The sequence below is a fragment of the Mobula hypostoma genome, chromosome 3 (assembly GCF_963921235.1).
Source record: "Mobula hypostoma chromosome 3, sMobHyp1.1, whole genome shotgun sequence".
Taxonomy (NCBI): Eukaryota; Metazoa; Chordata; class Chondrichthyes; order Myliobatiformes; family Myliobatidae; genus Mobula; species Mobula hypostoma.
In genome coordinates, this window is record NC_086099.1 from 217,097,549 (window position 1) to 217,117,706 (window position 20,158).

The following is a 20,158-nucleotide window of genomic DNA, read 5'->3' on the forward strand; positions in this document are numbered from 1 at the left end:
AAGAGAAAAGCCCTAGCTTACTCCACCTATCCTCATAAGACATGCTCTCTAATCCAGGCAGCATCCTGGTAAATCTCCTCTGCACCCTCTCTGAAACTTCTACATCCTTTCGATACTGAGGTGACCAGATCTGAACACAATACCATAATTGTGGTCTAACCAGAGTTTTATAGAGCTGCAACATTACCCTGCAGCTCTTGAACTCAATCCCCCAACCTAACAAAAGCCAACACACCATACACTTTCTTAACCACCCTATCAACTTGTGCTGCAACTTTAAGGGATCTGTGGACATGGACCCTGAGATCCCTCTGTCCCTCCACTCTGTTAAGAATTCTGCCATTAACCTTGTACTCTGCCTTCAAGTTTGACCTTCTAAAGTGAATCACTTCACACTTTTCTGGATTGAATTCCATCTTCCACTTCTCAGCCTAGCTCTGCATCCTATCAATGTCCTGTTACTATCCACATCACTACCAACCTTCTGGTCATCTGTAAACCTACTAGCCCACCTCTTCCACTTCCTCATCTAAGTCATTTATAAAAATGACAAAGAGCAGGAGTCCCAGAGCAGGTCCCTGAGGAACACCACTGGCCACTGACCTCTGACCTTCAGGCAAAACACACTACAACTACTATCACCCTCTCCCTTCTGTGGGCAAGCCAATTTTGAATCCATGTAGCCAAGTTTCCCTGGATCCTGTGCCTCTTTTCTGAATGAGGCTACCATAGGCAACCTTGCGTAATGCCTAACTATAATCCATGTACAGCACAGACCTTCCCCTACCTTCATCAATTTGTTTTGTCAATTCCTCAAAGAATTCATTCAGGCTTGTGAGGCATGACCTGCTCCTCACAAAGCCATGCTACAATCTCTAATCAGACAAGGTCTCTCTAAATATTCATAAATCCTGTCTCTTAAAGAATCCTCTCCAACAGTTTGCCTACCACTGATCTATAATTCCCAGAATTATCCATATTACTTTTCTTGAACAAAGGAATAACATTTGCAACCCTTTAGTCTTCCAGTACTACTCCAGTGAGGAGACAAAAATCATTGCCAAAGGCAGCAATCTCTTCCCTCATCTTCCATAGTAACTTGGGGTAAATCTCACCCAGCCCCAGGGACTTCCTTATCCTAATGTTTTCCAAACGTCCCAGCACATCCTGTTTCTTAACATCAACATGTTCCAGCAAATTTGCCCAGTTTATGTTGTCCACAAATTCGCCAAGGTCCCTCACTGGTGAGACATGTTGACTCCATGCACAGGAAAGGATGGAGTCCCTGTGTTTGGGAGGGAACCTGACTGGCCCACATACACTTTCCATCTTGGCTCCATTACATTGCAACAAGAAGGGTATATTGGAGCCTACAGAAACAATGTCACTCTTTCTTCGGGATTTTCCAGCCAGTAACGTAGGAGGTGGTTCTTTCCCTCTGCTAGCCCAGGAGGTGTAGGGCAAACAACATGAAGAAGGACCTTCACCTGAAGTAACTAAGGCCAATCCCAGGTTTTCTGATATTCATCATCATCATCATTACGTGCCGCGTCATGTGATGTAGGTGATCGTGGTGACCATGGTTACTCTCGGCAAATTTTTCTACAGAAGTGGCCTTCTTCTGGAAAGTGCCTTTACAAGACGGGTGACCTCAGCCATTATCAATATTCTTCAGAAATTGTCCACCTGGCATCAGTGGTCACATCACCAGGACTTGTGATGTGTACCAGATGCTCATGTGACCATCCACCGCCTGATCCCGTGGCTTCACGTGACCCTGATCGAGGTGGGGGGGGGGCGGCTAAGCAGGTGCTACACCTTGTCCGAGGGTGATCTGCAGGCTAGCAGAGGGAAGGAGAGCCTTACACCTCCTTTGGTATCTCCACCCGCCACCCACTTCTGATATTATAAATTCATATAAAATCATGAGGCACGTAGACAGGGTGAATGCATAGTATTTTCCTCAGCGTTCGGTAATCAAGAACCAGAGGGCAGAGGTTTAGGGTGAGAGAAGATTGATTTAATCAGAACCTGAGGGGAACATTTTTCACCCAGAGGTTGGTCCATATATGGAATGTGCTGCCAGAGGAAATGGTTGAGGCAGGTTCTTGGGCAGGTAGGTGGAGTGGAAAGGCTTAGAGGGTTATGGGCCAAACGCAGGCAGATGGAATGAGCTCAGATGGGAGATATGCTCAGTATGGACCAGAAGGGCTGAACGTTTCTCACCTCCACCCACACCAACCCACTATCCCCGCCCCCCCCGCCCACCCCTGGATCTCTCCAGACCATGGATGCTTCCCTGTTGCAGCATTCCATGTCACTGAAATGTCAGGAAAGGGTGCCAAAGATCCCATTGTGCTGAGAGTGTGGCCAAAAATAGCCCAGGCACGGCCGAGGACATTTCACACTGAGAGAGAGAGAGACAAAGCAATCCCCTTCGCAAACCTTTCTTCCCCCTCCTCTACTGTTACATTCCCTTCTTTCCAGGGTCATTCACTGCGTCTCCATCCTCCCCCTTATCCCCCTTTCCCAGACCCCACAACCCACTGTCCCATCATTTCACTCCCCCACATTCGATGCTCCCTTCATTCCCCCCACCCCCAGGTATCCTAATCTCTTTCACTTATTTATTTATTGAGATGCAACTCAGAGCAGACTGTTCCAGCCCTTCCAGCCACGCCAGCCAGCAATCCCCCGATTCCATCCAAGCCTAATCATAAGACAATTCACAATGCCCAATTAACCTACCATGTGGTATATCTTTGGACTGTGGGAGGAAACCAGAGCACCCGGAGGAAACCCATGAGATCACAGGGAGAACGTACACACTCCTTACAGACTGCGGAGGGAGTTGAACCCGGGTTGCTGGTACTGTAAAGCGTTGTGCCAGCCACTGCGCGGCCACGCCGCCCCCCCATCCTTCCTATAATGAAGCGCTGAGACCAGTGGACTTGGCTGGTGAACTTTGCTGGAGGTTCTGCCAGTGGAATAAGGTACACCGGAGAATATTTTGGACACGGGCACTTGTTAATTTTCAACTTGTAACGTTATGCGACAACAAGGGGCATTAGGTGCCTCCTCACATATTGAAGGTTTTGATATTTAGAACTGTTGACCCTCGAGGTTAATCCTGGAGACTGGTGACACAGCAGCTCCACAGACCATGACACTGTTATCGGGCACAACATGTGCAAACCTCCTTCAGTGTTAACTGGGGGCAAACAGAATCATAGAGTACAAAAACAGGCCCTTCGGCCCATTGTGATGCTGCTGATCTTTTTACCCATTACACTAATCCCTTTTGTCTGCATTTGCGTATCCCTTTACACCTTGCCAATTTAAGTACCTGGCTAAATGTCTCGTATACAATAGATTTGATTCCACCACCTCCTCTAGCACCGTATTCGGATATCAACCACTTACTGAGTAAAATCCCTCAGATCCCCTTTGAAATCTCCTTCCTCTCACCTTCAACCTAAGCAACCTTGCTTAAACTCAACAATTCTGCCCTGCCATTGACTTATGTCTGATTTTTTTTAAAACCCCATTTTCCTGCCTTACCAACCAATAATCTGTCAATCTCTGCCTCAAATATACCCAATAACTTGCCAGCGACAAGCGGCAACAAATTCCACAGATTCACTACCATCTGGCTAAAGAAATTCCTCCTCTAAGGCAACGTCCCATTCTTCTGAGGCTGTGCCCCAGACTCTCCTGCTAATGGAAACATTCTCTCCATGTGTACTCTGTCCAGGCCTTTCAGTATCAGAATGGATGCTTCTATCTTATCTGCCCTATCAAGTCCTCTCATAACCAGAAGACATCGGAGCAGCTGCCATTCAGCCCATCGAGTCTGCTCTGCCATTCCATCATGGCTGATCCCAGATCCCACTCGAACCCATACACCCGCCTTCTCGCCATATCCTTGAAACTATCCAGGAAACTATCAACTTCCATGGACTTGGCCTCCATGCAGTCTGTGGCAGAGCATTCCACAGATTCACTACTCTCTGGCAAAAAAAAATCCTCCTTACCTCTGTTCTAAAAGGTCACCCCTCAATTCTGAGTCTGTGCCCTCTAGTTCTGGACACCCCCATCGTAGGAAACATCCTCTCCACATCCACCCAATCTAGTAGGTTTCAATGAAATCCCCTTGCATTCTTCTAAATTGCAGTGAGTACAGGCCCAAAGCTGCCAAACACTCCTCATATTGTTAACCCCCTCATTCCTGAGATCATCCGTGTCAACTTCCTCTGAGAAACTCTGTTATGTCCATCCCTCAGATCCCTTCGCTCCAGGAAAAGCAAACCCACCCTATCCAACCCTTCTGTTAACTGAAATCTTCCAATCCAGACAACAACTACAGATTGAGTTGGTGAAGAGGAAGGAAATGCAATGTTAGATTCAATTTGAGAGGACCAGAATACAATAGCAAGGATGTAACGCTGAGGCTTTATAAAGCATTGGTCAGACCACACTTGGAGTATTGTGAGCAGTTTTGGAATCCTATCGAAGAGAAGATGTGTTGGCATTGCAGCAGGCCCAGAGAAGGTTTACGAGAATGACCCCAGGAATGGAAGGGTTAACATATGAGGAGCATTTGATGGCTCTGTGCCTGTACTGACTGGAGTTTAGAAGAATGGGGGGGGGGTGTAAGGGTTAGATAGAGTGGATGTGGAGAGGATGTTTCCTATGGCGGGAAAGTCTAAGACCGGAGGACATGGCCTCAGAATAGAGGGACGTCCATTTAGAACAAAGATGAGGAAAAAAGTCTTTATCCAGAAGGTGATGAATCTGTGGAATTTATTGTCATAGATGGCTGTGCAGGCCAAGTCTTTGGGTATATTTAAGGTGGAGTGCAACCACATCCCTCCTATAGTGTGCTGACCGGAAAGGCACACGATACTCCGAAGTGTTGTGTGATCAGTGTTTATGCAAAATTGTAATCTGAAATCCCATCTCTTATATTCTGTGCCCTGACCCACGAGGGCAAGTGTGCCATATGCCTTCTTCACCACCCTCTCGTCCTGCGTTGACACTTTCAGAAAATTATGGACTTGAACTCCAAGTGCTTTCTGTTGACCCTAGTTTCTTGATGCTCTGCAGTACGTGTACAGTTATGTTCTACCCAAAGCTCATGATCTTACACATGTCAGGATTAATTTCCATCTGCCAGTGTTCAGCTCAGCCTTTCATCTGGTCTAGTCAAGTCAAGTGAAGTGAAGTTTATTGTCATTTAACTACATACATGTATATAACATATATAATGTATATAGAAATGAGACGTTTCTTCAAACCAGGATGTAAAGCATAGTTGTACACATAACTCATGATAACTTATGAAGGTAAGGACTTACATAAAGATCTGTAAGATCTACAGATGAATCACACATAAATAACAAACTAAAGTACATAAATTAAATTTTGTAAGGTACAGAACAGATTCACCAGTGACACTTTGAATACGATACAGCTGGGAGTTCAGAAGCCGAATGGCCTGAGGGAAGAAACTGTTTCTCATCCTGACCGTTCTTGTCTTTATGCATCGGAGTCTCCTGCCTGATGGTAGAAAGTCAAAGAGGACACTGGATGGATGGGTGGGATCCTTGATAATACTAGAGGCCCTGCGTTTGCAACGCTCCTGATAAGTGTCCCTGATGGATGGTAGAAAGACCCCTATGATCCTCTCAGCTGTTCGCACAGTCTTTGTAGGGACATCAGGTCTGATGCTCAGCTGCTCCCATACCAGATGGAGATGCAACTTGTCAGGATGCTTTCAATGATGCTCCTGTAAAACACAGTTAAGATGGGGGGGGGTGGGAGCCTTCCTTGCCTCAACCTTCTTCAGAAGTGAAGGCACTGCTCTGCCCTCTTGTTCAGGGAGCTCATATTAAGGGACCAGATGAGGCCATCTGTGATGTGCACTCCCAGGAACTTGATGCACTTAACTCCCTCTACGGAGAAGCCATGTATTCACAGAGGGGGGTGGTTTGTCTGCCCCTTCCAGAAGTCCCTAACGATTTCCCTTGTCCTCTCCTCATTCAGGCTTAGGTTGTTCTTCTCATGTCAATCCACTCCACTTCCTCTCTATAACCCATCTCGTCACTGTTCTGAATACAGCCAGTCACTGTTGTATCATCCGCAAACTTGTCGGCACGGTTTGAGCTGGACCCTGCGGCACCGTCACTCAGTCACGCATCAGCAGTGGGCTGAGCACACAGCCCTGGGGAGCACCAGTGCTCAGCGTAACTGGGACGGGAGATGTTGCTACCCACGTGGACTGACTGTGACCTTACTGTGAACAGGTCCAGTATCCAATTGCAGAGGGAGGTGTTGAGACCCAGCAAGGACAGTTGCCCCACCAGTTTCCGGGGTATATCTACACTCAGTAGCCACTTCATTAGGTAGCTCCTGTACACCACTGGGTGTATGTGCGTGGCCTTCTGCTGCCCTCACCCCTCGCCCTTCCACTTCAAGGATTGACGTGTTCTGCATCTCAGGATGCTCCTCTGCACACCACTGTTCTAACACATGGTTATTTGAGTTACTGTCACCTTACCCTCAGCTTGAACCAGTCTGCCTATTCTCCTCTCTCGTTAACAAGGTGTTTTTGCCCCCTCACTGGATGGTTTTGGTTTCTTGCACCATTCTCTAGAGACTGTTCTGCATGAAAATCCCAGCAGATCAGCTGTTTCTGAGATGCACCCTGTCTGGCACCAACAGTATGATATTTGCTTTGAACAACAACTGAACCTCTTGACCATGTCTACATGCTTTTATGCAGAGTTGTTGCCATATGATTGGCTGATTAGATATTTGCATTAAGAAGCAGGTATACAAGTGTATCTAAGAAACCTGTGTACTGAGTGTATATCCTAACCTAGCCTTAGACAGCCTTCCTCACCTTCCATAACACCCATCTTTTAAAGTCATCTACAAACTTATTTAATCATTCTTCTTACATTCACATTCAAGTTATTGCTACATACAGTGACAGTCCTAACACCAATCCCTACAGTACACCATTAGTCACAGACTTCGAGTCAAAAAAACACCCTCCCACCACTAACCCCTGCTTCCACTCGCCAAGACCACTTTAGATTCAAGTAGCTTGCCTGGTGCATTAGTCTTCTGGACCAGGCTATTATCACAGATATAGAAGGCCTTTGGAGCACAAACCACAAGGTAGGGGCAGTGTATTGGACATGTTACAGAAATAGTAATCCCAATGTCCAGGGGCAGGAGATTAAATCCAATCAGCATAGTTGCGCAATTCAATTTATTGGTAATTAAGCAATGTAGAATTTTTAAAAAAACAACCATCTTTGTTTGACAGTAGATGCAAAAGCCCAAAAACAAGTACCACCAGTTCAAGGACAGCTCCTAGCTCCACTGTGATAAGACTATTGAACAGTCTCCTCATATGATAAAATAGACACAATCTACCTCATCATGGCCTTTTACATTATTGTCTACCTGCACTGCACTCTCTCCAGAACTGTAACACCTTATGCTGCATTCTGTTACTGTGTTCTTTTGTACTACCTCAATGACCTGTTGAAATGAAATGAGGAGGCAGGCAACGTTTCTCCACTGTACTTTTACTTATTGCCTGTTACGCCAGCTGGCGTTTAGGGTAGCGATGAATGTCCTTCATCTGTCTGTCCTTGGCCATACTGTTGCACACAGACATAGAAAGATTCTTCATTGCTGTTTTTGTAACAGTTTTTGTCTGTTGGCTCTGAGCCGAACCCACAAACCTGAACAATCTTTGAACCACTCTTTTAGTCTGGCCTCTACCCTTTGACCTGTTTGGCCAGGGTGACCCTCCTAAGAGCCTTGATTCCAGCCGGCATAGATCTCTGGGTCGTTGAGGTACGCAAGCCTCCAAACCATGACAAGGCTGTGGTCCTCTTGGAGGTGTACTTTTGTACATGTGACAATAGTGGGGCATCACGGTAACGCAGTGGTTAACGCGATGTTATTACAGCTCACGACATTCCGGAGTACAGAGTTCAATTCCGGCACTGCCCATAAGGAGTTGTTACATTCTCCCCATGTGAACAACGTGGGTTTCCTCCGGGTGCTCCGGTTTCCCCCCACATTCCAAAGATATACAGGCTAGCAGGTCATTGGAAATTGAAGGGCCTGTTTCACGCTGTATGTCCAAATAAAATAAATGGCAATCAGATGTACCAATTTACCTTAAATGTGACTGTGAATCTAGTGGAGTTTCTAAATATGCATCTGATTCACCAATGCTCCAAGGCTCGACACAGGACTCCAGCCTCATAGCGAGGTAAGTGATCCCTGAGCCCTCTGTAACGGCCAAGCAAAGCGATTAACCTCAGGAAGTCATTGCCACTGTTGAGGGAACCACTCACCACTACCTCTCGATGGCAGCCATGAACATTAGTCTTGCCAGTGGTACCCGTTTTACAGAAGGGAATTTTAAAAAGAGTCACCTATCTGCTTGGTTACTGTGCGACAGGCAAGCCCTTTGTAAATATGAGATTTTATTTCAGGCAAGCATTCTGTTTGTTCAGCAATCCAAACATTTGGATGAGGTAATTAGAGAGTCATTGAGTCATACAGCACAGAGACAGGCCCTTCGGCCCATTCGTCCATGCTGACTATTTGCCCAGCTACACCAATCTCTTTTGCCAGCATTAGGGCACTATCCCTCTATGCCAGGGGCCCCCAGGCTTTTCTATGCCATGGACCACTACCATTAACCGAGGGGTCCATGGACCCAGGTTGGGAACTCCTGTTCTATGCTTTGCCCGTCTAAATGTCTCTTAAACAGAGTGATTGTAACTGCTTCCTCCGGAAGCAAGTTCCAGATATTAACCTCTTGTTTGTGTAAAAAAATCTTCCTCTCAAATCTCCTTCCTTTCACCTCAAACCTGTCCCTTGGACAAAAGCCCTCTTGCTTTTAGTATCACGGGGAAAAGATTTTAACTCTCTTTTTATACAAGAGTCTATTCAACTGACTACAATGTCACAACAATACACTGCCAGGACTACATAAACCTGTCTATTAAGAATTTCAAATTAAAACACATTTATCACTGCCCACAACAGACCTGAAGGGCCAAGATTTCGACTCTTCCCCAATCTCACAACACTGCTGATAATTGTGCCTTTTCCCACGTTATTTTGTGTCGGTCACACTCACTTAGCATCCCCGTAAAGTCCCTCTACACCCTCATCCCACCGACACACCCAACGAGTTCTGAGGACCTGGAACTCAGAGCCTGCCCCATTTACTGAGGAACGCTGAATCAGGATGCTGGGATCAGAATCAGTGAGCGACTTCAAGGTCCAAAATGAGCCATGCGCAGAGAAAATGCTGGAGGAACTCAGCAGGTCAGGAAGCACCTCGGGAGGGGAATAAAACAATCGGCCTTTCGGGCCAAGACCCTTCATCAGGACTGGAAAGGAGGCGGGGGAAGCCAGAATAAGAAGGTGGGGGGAGGGGGGTATGTGCAGGCTTATAGGTGAGAACAGGTGAGGGGGAAGGTAGGTGGGCAGGGTAGAGGAAAAGGAAACCACCTTTCCTCCCATCCCCCAACCTCATAACCTGCTCATCACCTCCTCTGCTTACCCTCCGCAGAATCAAGATCAGGTTTAATATCACTGGCAGACGTCGTGAAATTTGTTGTTATGTGGCAGCAGTACATTGTAATACATAATAAAAAATTAAATAACAGTGAGTTAAAAATTAGTGCAAAAAGAGAAAAAAGTAATGAGATAGAGTTGGTAGTGTTCATGTGTTCAATGTCCATTTAAAAATCTGATGGCAGAGGTAAGAAGCTACACCTGAATTATTGAGTGTGTGTCTTCAGGCTCCTGTACCTGCTTCCTGATGGTAGCTTTCTCCTCCTTCTCACTGTCCTCTACTATCGGATTCCTTCTTCTTTAGCCACATACCACCTATAACATTTCCTCCCTCCTTCCCAGTCCTGACAGAGGGTCTCAGCATGAAACGTCGACTGTCTATTTCCCTCCACAGATGCTGCCTGACCTGCCGAGTTTCTCCTGCATTTTGTTTGCCTTGCTCAAGATTTCCAGTATCTGCAGAATCTCAGGTTAGAATGTTTCCTGGGCTTCAGGGGAATGAAGGAGCGGCTCTAAAATAAACCAAAGACTTTGGGTCAGAATACTTTGCAGGGCCACAGGAAGAGAGAGCAAGGGAGCGGGAGGGTAACATCCATCATTAAGGTTGCTTGATCCAGGACGGGGTGGAGATATGTCTCTACCAAAGGAGATGTAAGGTGCTCCTTCTCTCCGCTAGCCAGCAGGTCACCCTTGGGCGAGGTGTAGCACCTGCTTAGCCCCCGATCAGGGTTGTGTGAAGCCATGGGAGCAGGCGGTGGATGGTCATTCGAGCAGCCGGTGTTTATCACAAGTCCTGGTTATGTGACCACTGACACCAGGCAGACAAACTCTGAAGAGTATTGATAATGGTTGGGGTCACCCGTCTTGTAAAGACACTGATCAGAAGAAGGCAATGGCAAACAACTTCTGCAGAAAAATTTGCCAGGAACAATCATGGTCACGGAAAGGAACATGAGTGCCCATGTCACACATAATGGACGAACAAATCCACAAATCTCATTACTACCACCAGGGAGGAGGTACAAGAGCCTCCAAGGAGGTAGAAGATGCACAGTCGTTTTTGGAACAGCTCCTTCCCTTCTGCCATTAGATCTCTGAATGGTCCTTGAACCCGTGAATGCTGCCTCACTATTTCACTTTGTTTTTGCACTGTTTGCTTATATTTTGCTTCTTGTTGTAACCTAAAATTATTCTTATGTCTTGTACTGTACTACTGCCACAGAACAACAAATTTCATGACATAGGTCAATAATAATAAACCCGATTCTGCCTCTGATTTCACTAGTGGTTGCTCAGAAAAGAGCTGGCATGGACTCGACAGACTGAATGGCCTTTTCTACGCTATTACAACTCCCTGGCTTTCAGATTCCACGTATAGACCCTGATCTTTGTAAGACGATGTGATGTCAGGCTTACCTTTCTTGTCAATGAACTCTTCAAACGTCTCGTTCCAAGGCCAAGTGTAGTTGCCCGTTTCGTTCAGCGTGGTCCCGTTGAAGATCCGCCAGTCTCGCACACACTTCTGTCGCAGGTTCCCCATGAAGAGCTGGAGGCCAATAAGGGCAAAGACGCTGAGGCAGAACACAGTCAGAATCATGACGTCCGCAAGCTTCTTCACTGACTGTATCAATGCACCCACAATGGTCTTTAAACCTGCGAGGAAATAGAAAGCATGGCTTATTGGAGAGAATGCAGTCTCTGTTATCATGAGATTGGCTAAACATGAAATAATGGATAAGAATGCCTGTCCAATCTCTCCCCATGATGAAGGGCTCCAATCCAGGCTAAGACCTAGTCAAACTTCTTCCTGTAGTGTGCCCTCTACCATGTCCTCAGGCAGCTCGACCCAGCTGCCCACCAGCCTCTGAGTGGAAAAGGTTGCCCCTCATATCCCTTTAAAAAGATTTCCTTTCCCCTCTCACCTTAAACATACATCCTGGCAAAATCTCAGATGGAGACAAGAGGGCGTACAGGAATGAAATATACCAGCTAGTGGAGTGGTGTCACGGCAACAACCTGGCATTCAACGTCAGCAAGACCAAAGAGCGGATTGTGGACTTCAGAAAGGGTAAGATGAAGGAACATGAACTGATCCTCATAGAGGGATCAGAAGTGGAGAGAGTGAGCGAGTGAGCAGCTTCAAGGTCCTGGGGGGATGGGTTGCTATCTCTGAGAATCTAACCTGGTCCCATCATAATGATGCAGCTATAAAAAAGGCAAATCTGTAGCTACATTCCATTAGGGGTTTGAGGAGATTAGGCATGTCACCTAAAACACTTGAAAACTTCTATAGATGTACCGTGGAGAGAATTCTGACAGGCGGCATCACTGTCTAGTATGGGGTGAAGAAAGCTACAGAAAGTTGTAAAATTAGCCAGCTCCATCATGGATACTAGCCTCTGCAGTATCCAAGACACCTTCAAGGAGTGGTGCCTCAGAAAGGCGGTATCCATCATTAAGGACCCCCAGCACCCAGGGCATGCCCTCTTCTCACTGTTACCGTCAGGGAGGAGGTACAGAAGCCTGAAGGCACACACTCAGCAATTCAGGAACAGCTTCTTCCCCTCTGCCATCCGATTCCTAAATGGATGTTAAATCCTTTAACACTACCTCACTTTTTGAATCTATATTATCTCTGTTGCACTATTTTTAATTCAACTATTTAATATACATATATATACTTACTGTAATGGATTTATTTAAATTTTTTCTATATTTACAAAATTTTCTATATTTTCTATATCTATAATGAACTGCTGCCACTAAGTTAACAAATTTCACGACATATGCCGGTGATATTAAACCTGATTCTGATTCTACTTTTAGAGTCCCCCTTCCCTGTGAAATAGATTGTGGCCATCTACTTATCTATGCCCCTCATGATTTCATAATCCTCTCAGCTTCCTACATTCCAGAGAAAAGACTCAGTAAGACCACGGGACACAGGAGCAGAATTAGGACATTCGGCTCTGCCACTTCATCTTGGCTGATTTATTATCCCTCTCAACCCCATTCTCCTGCCTTCTTCCCATAACTTTTGACATCCTGATTAATCAAGAAACTATGAAGCCCTGCTTTAAATATACTCAACTGTGGCAATGAATTCCACAGATTCACCTCCTCTCTGTTTTATATAGGACATCCCTCTATTGTGAGGCTGTGCCTTCCAGTCCCAGAATCCCCCACTAAAGGAAACACCCTCTCCATGTCAATTCTGTCTAGGCCTTTCAATATTCAATAGGTTTCAATGAGAACCCCCTTCATTCTTTTGAATTCCAGCGAGTGTGGGCCCAGAGCAATCAAACACTCATACGTTAACCCTTTCATTCCCGGGGCCATTGTCGTGAACCACCTCTGGACCCTCTCCAACATCAGCACCTCCTTTCTTAGGGAAGGGGTTAAAGTCTCTCCTTACAGGCCAAAACCTCCAGCCGGGGAAACACCCTTGTGAGTCCTTCCTGCACTTTTCCCAGCTTGATGACATTTTTCCTATAACCCAGGCAACCTGCACTACATGCAGGATTCCAAGTGTAGCCTCACCAGCATCACACATGGCATTGTTGTATAAATTCATATAAATTACCAGAGGAGCTAAAGCTGGATGGAAACCAACTGTCCCATTTGGCTCAAGAAAAGCTGTCACATAAAAGTTTCAAGAGATCCTAGTTTGGGTGAGTCATCCTCAACTTATGGCAGGAGGACCCAGAACCAAAACAAAGGGCTGTAATTTTAAAATGTCAAATTCAAAATAAATTTATTATCAAAAAATGATTCATTTTCTTGCAGGTGTTTAGTGGAAAATACTTACTTTATTTATTTAGCGGTACAGCGCATAACAGTCCCTTCCGACCCACCGAGCCGGGACGCCTAGCAATCCACCGATTTAACCCTAACCTAATCACAAGACAATTTACGATGACCAGTTAACCCTCTAGCTGGTACGTCTTTAGACTATTTGGGAGGAAACCAGAGCACACGGAGGAATTCTGTGTGCACATGGGAAGGCGTACACGCTTCCTTACAGGGGACACCGGAATTGAATTCTGAACTCCACCACCCCAAGCTGTAAGTGTCCTCCTATCTTAAACCTGCAGTATGTCCCTGATTTCCCATCCCTGGGGAAGAAACACAAAAGATTCTGCAGATGCTGGAAATCTCAAGCAACACACACAAAATGCTGGAGAAACTCAGCAAGTCAGGCAGCATCTATGGAGAGGAATAAACAGACAGCGTTTCGGGCTGAGACCCTTCATCAGGACTGGATGGGAAGGGGGAGGAAGCCAGATTAAGAAGATGGGAAGAGAGGAAGGAGTACAAGCTGGCAGGTGAAAGGTGAAGCCACGTGCGGGGGAAGCTGGGTGTGGGTAGGGAGGGAGGGTTGAAGTGAGAAGATGGGAGGCAATAGGTTGAAAAGGTAAAGGGATGAAGAAGAAGGCATCTGATAGGAGAGGAGAGTGGACTATAAAAGAAAGGGAAGAAGGAGGTGCACCAGAGGGAAATGATGGGCAGGTGAGGTATAAGGGCTGTGCACATTCCCTATCTACACCCCTCATGCCTTTATATACCTCAATAAGATCATCCCTCATTCTCCTACTCTTCATTAAATGAAGTCCCAACCTGCTCAATCTCGTCCCATAACTCAGTCTACATTGCACCCAATTCTCCATCCATATTGTTCTGGTTGCTATGGTGCCAAATGGTAACTTCACCACTGTCGCCAAGAGCGGCTGACAGCGAGTCAATGATTAACATAAAGATTAGCTTCACTTGTTGCATGTACATTGATACATACAGTGAAGTGTGTTGCTTACATGAAATCAAATTTCACGCGTGTGCCACACTTCCAGCGCCAACACAGCATGCGCACAGCTCAATAAACCTAACCGTACACCTTTGGAAAATGGGAGGAAACCGAGGCACCTGGAGGAGACCCACGTGGTCACGGGGAGAACGTACAAACTCCTTACAGACAGCGATGGGAATCGCTAACCACTACGCTACCGTGAATGCCAGCGTACCCATCACGTTTCTGCCTTCAAATGTAGAATCAGGTTCATTATCACCAACATACGGCGTGGCTTTTGTTGTTTTACAGCAGCAGCAGGACAGTGCAGTACATTAAAAAACCATAAGTTCCAATAAGAAATATATATAAAATTAAGTAAATTAAATGTAAATAAATTAAATTAAATGAGCACTGCAGAAAGAGAGCAAAAACAGAGAGAGGTAGTATTCATGGGTTAGTTCACAGTCCGTTCAGAAACCTGATGACGGAGGGGAAGAAACATTGAGTGTGTGTCTTCAGGCTCCTGGTACCTCCTCTCTGATGGTTGTAATGAAGAAGGCAGTGTCTGTTCATGCTGAAGTAGGCTACCATGGGAGCTGGGAGCTAATGACAACCAACAGTTTCATTTGCCTCCATAAAAATTGTCAAACAGTTTATTGTCCCCAGAAGACACATAGGTTTTGCAAACCACCCTCAGCCACAAAATGGAGCTGGAAGGGAGACAGAAATGTCAGCAAAAGTACTTGAAGAAATGTTTATTTTAGATTAAAGGTGGAGCTGGAAATACTGTTTCACCCATCAAGGATACCTAGATGGTTAATGTTTCAAGAAAGAACTTCCATCACAACTGATATCTTTACCCAGTTTCTCTCCCCACAGATGCTGCCTGACCTATCTTATTCTGCTTTCGACACACAAGAAACCTGGACAGAACCAGGATTCAAAATTCAAGATTGTTTAATGTCATTTCCAGTACACAGGTGTAAAGGAGAATGGAACAACTGTTTCCCCCGGAACTGAGGCCACACAAAAAACACTAAGATAAAGAACACAAAATAATTCAAAAACCACAATAAATAAATATAAATGCATAAGTCAGCTTATATACATAGATTGAGTGCATGTCTATCATGTGACGCTAGGACAGAAGTGTCTGTACACAAGGTGACCGACAGGAAGTGACAAAGTAGTGGTGGTTGGGGGCATGGAGCAGTTGTGCATCCTGACTACTTGAGGTTTGTTGGTTTGGAAGCCCTACATCCAGTTGCATAGATTTTTATTTAGACTGAGGAGTTTGTTCACTGAGGCCTGTGGGACAATAGTGTTGAAAGCCAAACAGAAATCCACAAACATAAATTGACGTAAACTAGCAATTTGCTGGAAGAACTCTGCAGGCTGAGCAGCATCCGTGGAATGGAATGAGTTAATTGGAATTGGAATTGGATTTGATTTACTTATTTAGTGGCATACAGTGTGCAGTTGGCCCTTCAAGCTACACTGCCCAGCATTCCCCAAATTTTAATCCTAGCCTAATCAAGGGACAATTTACAATGATCAATTAATTTACCCAACCAGTACATCTTTGGACTGTGGGAGGAAACCAGAGCACCCAGAGGAAACCCACGAGTTCACGGAGAAAACGTACAAACTCCTTACAGACAGCGACAGGAGAACAACCCAGCTCACTGATACCGTAAAGTGTTGTGCTAACCACTAGGCAACAGTTCTATTGGATCAGTTTAGTGGAATTGGAAATGGAATTGGTTTATTGGAATTGGAATTGGTATTGGTTTATTTGAATTGCAAATGGAATTGATTTATTTGAAATAGTATTGGAATTGATTTACTGAAATTGGAATTGTTTATTGGAATTGGAATTGTTTATTGGAATTGAAATTTGTTTATTGGAATTGGAATTGTTTATTGGAATTGGAATTGTTTATTGGAATTGAAATTGGTTTATTAGAATTGGAATTGGATTATTGGAATTATAATTGGTTTATTCGGATTGGAATTGGAATTAAAATTTGTTTATTGGAATTGAAATTGGTTTATTGAATTGGAATTAGAATTGAAATCAGTTTATTGGAATTGGAATCTGTTTATTGGAATTGAAATTGGTTTATTTGAATTGGGGAAGTGAATTGGAATTCAATTTGGTTTACTAGAATTGGAATTGGATTATTGGAACTATAATTGGTTTATTCAGATTGGAATTGGAATTGAAATTGGTTAATTGGAGTTAGAATTGGTTTATTATTGTTATGTTATTCAGACTAACTTAATGGTACTTTATGATTATCAGAAAGTGGAATTCCATTTCAACCCTTTCTAACCCAGGGTTACATCAAAATCCAGGGCAAATATGTATGCGAGTGTCGGTGCAGTCAACAATAGAGAATGTCCGTGGGATACAAAATAATTGCAAAGTAATTTATTTTAACATGAACTCTTGGCACTGGGAGAATGAGGTTAAAGGGGTGAATAATTTTGTTCCAACAACCCACAAACTGATCATCAGGACAAGAACTATAAAGCTCACTAAGGTTTTTATCTACGAGTTGCTCATACCAAACAAGAACACCCACCCGTACCTTACCATGCAATTCTACCCCATAATTAATTACAAATGAGTCCACCCAAGAGTGGGCAGTCACCATGCAAGGTACCAGGCAATTAACACTATATATATCTCACACAATAGTGTCCAGAATTGGTGGAAAAGGTTACTTCTTCAATTATTCCTTCTCATTAAAAACATGAGCAAAAAGGAAAGAGAGGTTCATGTTGTGGTGGCCAGAATACGTAATAAGTCCGCCAATCTATTCTTCCCACAGCAATGTAATCATTCACCTCAAACCCTAAAGAACTCCCCTCTGGTCACCCCATTACAGGAAGACGTTGGAGAGGGTGCAGATGATGTTTGCCTGGAATGAGGGGCACGTGGAGAGCTTAGGGGCAGCAGAGGCTGAGGGGAGACCTGAGAGAAGATTACAAGAGACATAGAGTATAGACCTGGTATCTCTTTATTCCCAGAGCTGAAATGTCTAGTACTGGAGGGCGAGTTTTTAAGGCTTCGTTTTGACTGAACTTATTTGATAATGGTCTGTGTGCTGCTGGGGGTAAATTTGAAGGAGATGTGTGGGCCAAGTTTAATTACTTTACACAGGGAGTGGTGGGTACCTGGAACCTGCTGCAAAGTGATGGGAAATACAATACAGGTGTGTAAGAGGCTCTTAGATATGCTCGTGAAAGCTCAGAGAATGGAGGGGTATGGATACTAAACGAGTTACGTGTTTAATTGGTTCGGCACAACAATGTGGACATTGCGCTCCATGCGGAACAGGAATGGAAATAAGGCATCCTCAATCCCCAAGCACCACCTAAGAAGGAGAAAAAGTCTGGAAACTAACAGGACAACGCGCCTTTCTCAAACAGGGATAACCAATTAAAACAAACATACAACGTAACTCAATCTGAAACCTTATCAGTGCCAAAGCAAACGAATCAGCTCTGAAAGCTGTTGTGAATTTTACCACGGCTAAAGTCTTGTTTCACTGCCAGAACTGAACTGGCTTCTCAGTGCCCCTTCAACTGTTAGCAAAGGAATCAATTCTTAGATGTAAAATGATTCTGATTTATTTATTTATCACACGTACATCGAAAACATACACTGAAATATGTTGTCTGTGTTAACAGGCAGCAAAGCCACGGATGTGCTGCACCCACGTGTCACCACACCTTCTGGCGTCAACGTTGGTGTCAACACATCCAAAGTGTTCCTCAGAACAACAGAAGCAGCAGCAACAAGGTTCAAGGTTCAACGATCAAAGTGAATTTATTATCAAAAGTACATATATCTCACCATATACTACACTGATTCATTTTCTTGTGGGCATACTCAATAAATCCAGTTACCATAATAGGATCAATGAAAGACCAAACCAACGGGGTGGACAGCCAGTGTGCAAAAGACAACAAAGTTTGCAAATAGAAAAAGAAATTTTAAATATTGGTAATAATAATAATAAATAAGTACTGTGATAAATATTGAGAGCATGAGAGGAAGAGTCCTTGAAAGTGAGCCCATAGGTTGTGGGAATATTTCATTGATGATGTTGAATGAAGTTATCCCCTTTGGATCAAGAGCCTGATGGTTGAGGGGTAACAACTTTTCCTGAACCTGGTGGTGTGAGTCCTGATGCTCTTGTACCACCTTCCTGGTGGCAGCAGTGAGAAGAGAGCATGATCTGTGGTGGGAGTCTCTGATGATGGATGCTGCTTTCCTACGACAGAACTCCGTGTAGATGTGTTCAATGGTGGGGAGGGCTTTACCTGTGATGGACTGGGCCATATTCACTACATTTTGTAGGAATTTCCATTCAAGGACATTGGTGTTTCCATACTAGGCTGTGATACAACCAGGGAAGGTTGAATAGGTTTGGACTTTATTCCTTGGAGGATTAGAGAATGAGGGGAGGTTTGATAGAGGTCTACAAAATGATGAGGGGTATAGACAGGGTGAATGCAAGCAAGCTTTCTCCCCACAAATTGGGTGAGATGAGAACTAGAGGTCATAGGTTTAGGGCAGCAGTCCCCAACCACATGCAAAGCATGTGCTACCGGGTCATGAGGAAACAATATGAGTCAGCTGCACCTTTCCTCATTCCCTGTCACGCACTGTTGAACTTGAACATAGGGTTGCCAACTGTCCCGTATTTGCTGGGACATCTCGTATATTGGGCTAAATTGATTTGTCCCGTATTTCCCCCACTAAGGTAGAGTGTTCCTATGAAACCTTTCGTGCCGAAATAGCGTAAAGCGAAAAAGCAATTACCATTAATTTATTTGGGAAAAATTTTTGAGTGTTCCCAGACCCAAAAAGTAACCTAACAAATCATACCAAATAACACATAAAACCAAAAATAAATAACACTAACATATAATAGAAGCAGGAATGATATGATAAATACACAGACTATATAAAGTAGAAATAATGTATGTACAGTATAGTCAGGAAGATGAAGGAAAACCGATCTGCGGGAGGAAAAATCAGCACGTACGCGCATGCGCACATCACATGCGCATACAGGTGCCCATGCAAGGCTTCATGGTCATGGTAGTCTTTCCTGGGGTAAAGTGTCCCGGGTTTGACTGCTACTTTTGTCCCTTATTTGGGAGTGAGAAAGTTGGCGACTCTAACTGTAAAAGACATGTTGAGGTAAGTTTAACCATACTTGAACACCCCCCGCCCCCGGTCAGCCAGTCTGCAAGAATATTGTCAATATTAAACCGGTCCGCGGTGAAAATAAGGTTGGGAACCCCTGGGTTTAAGATGAAAGGTGAAATATTTAACATAAACCTGAAGGGGATCTTCTTCACTCAGAGGGTGGTGTGAGTGTGGAACGAACTGCCAGTGGAAATGGTAGATGTGAGTACAATTATATGGATAGGTATATGGATGAGATAGGTATGGAGGTAATGGCTCACATGCCAGTTGAAAGGACTAGGCATAAGATCAGTTCAGCATAGACTAGATGGGCCAAAGGGCCAGTTTCTGTGCTGTAGTAATTGCTTTTGAAGTTTTGTACTTCTTTCTTTCTGCAACTGTGTGACTGAGAATAGGGTACAGAGAAATAAGTGCAGGAATGGGAATGGTGGGATTACTCTGAGAGCTGGCATAAACTCAATGAGCCGAATAGCCTCCCTTTGCCTTATAGGAAAAATACTGAAAAAGAGAGTGACAAGATT

General features: G+C 44.5%; 1 protein-coding gene across 3 annotated transcripts in view; it reads right to left on the bottom strand.

Annotated features, from left to right (window-relative positions):
- scn5lab (sodium channel, voltage gated, type V-like, alpha b) overlaps window positions 1-20,158 on the bottom strand; it is a 489,515-nt gene that overhangs the window by 281,995 nt on the left and 187,362 nt on the right. For all 3 annotated transcript variants that reach the window (XM_063044491.1, XM_063044492.1, XM_063044490.1), the window contains exon 8: window positions 11,038-11,274. In XM_063044491.1, coding sequence (XP_062900561.1) covers window positions 11,038-11,274 — 237 coding nt within the window. The remainder of the gene's footprint in view (window positions 1-11,037; window positions 11,275-20,158) is intronic.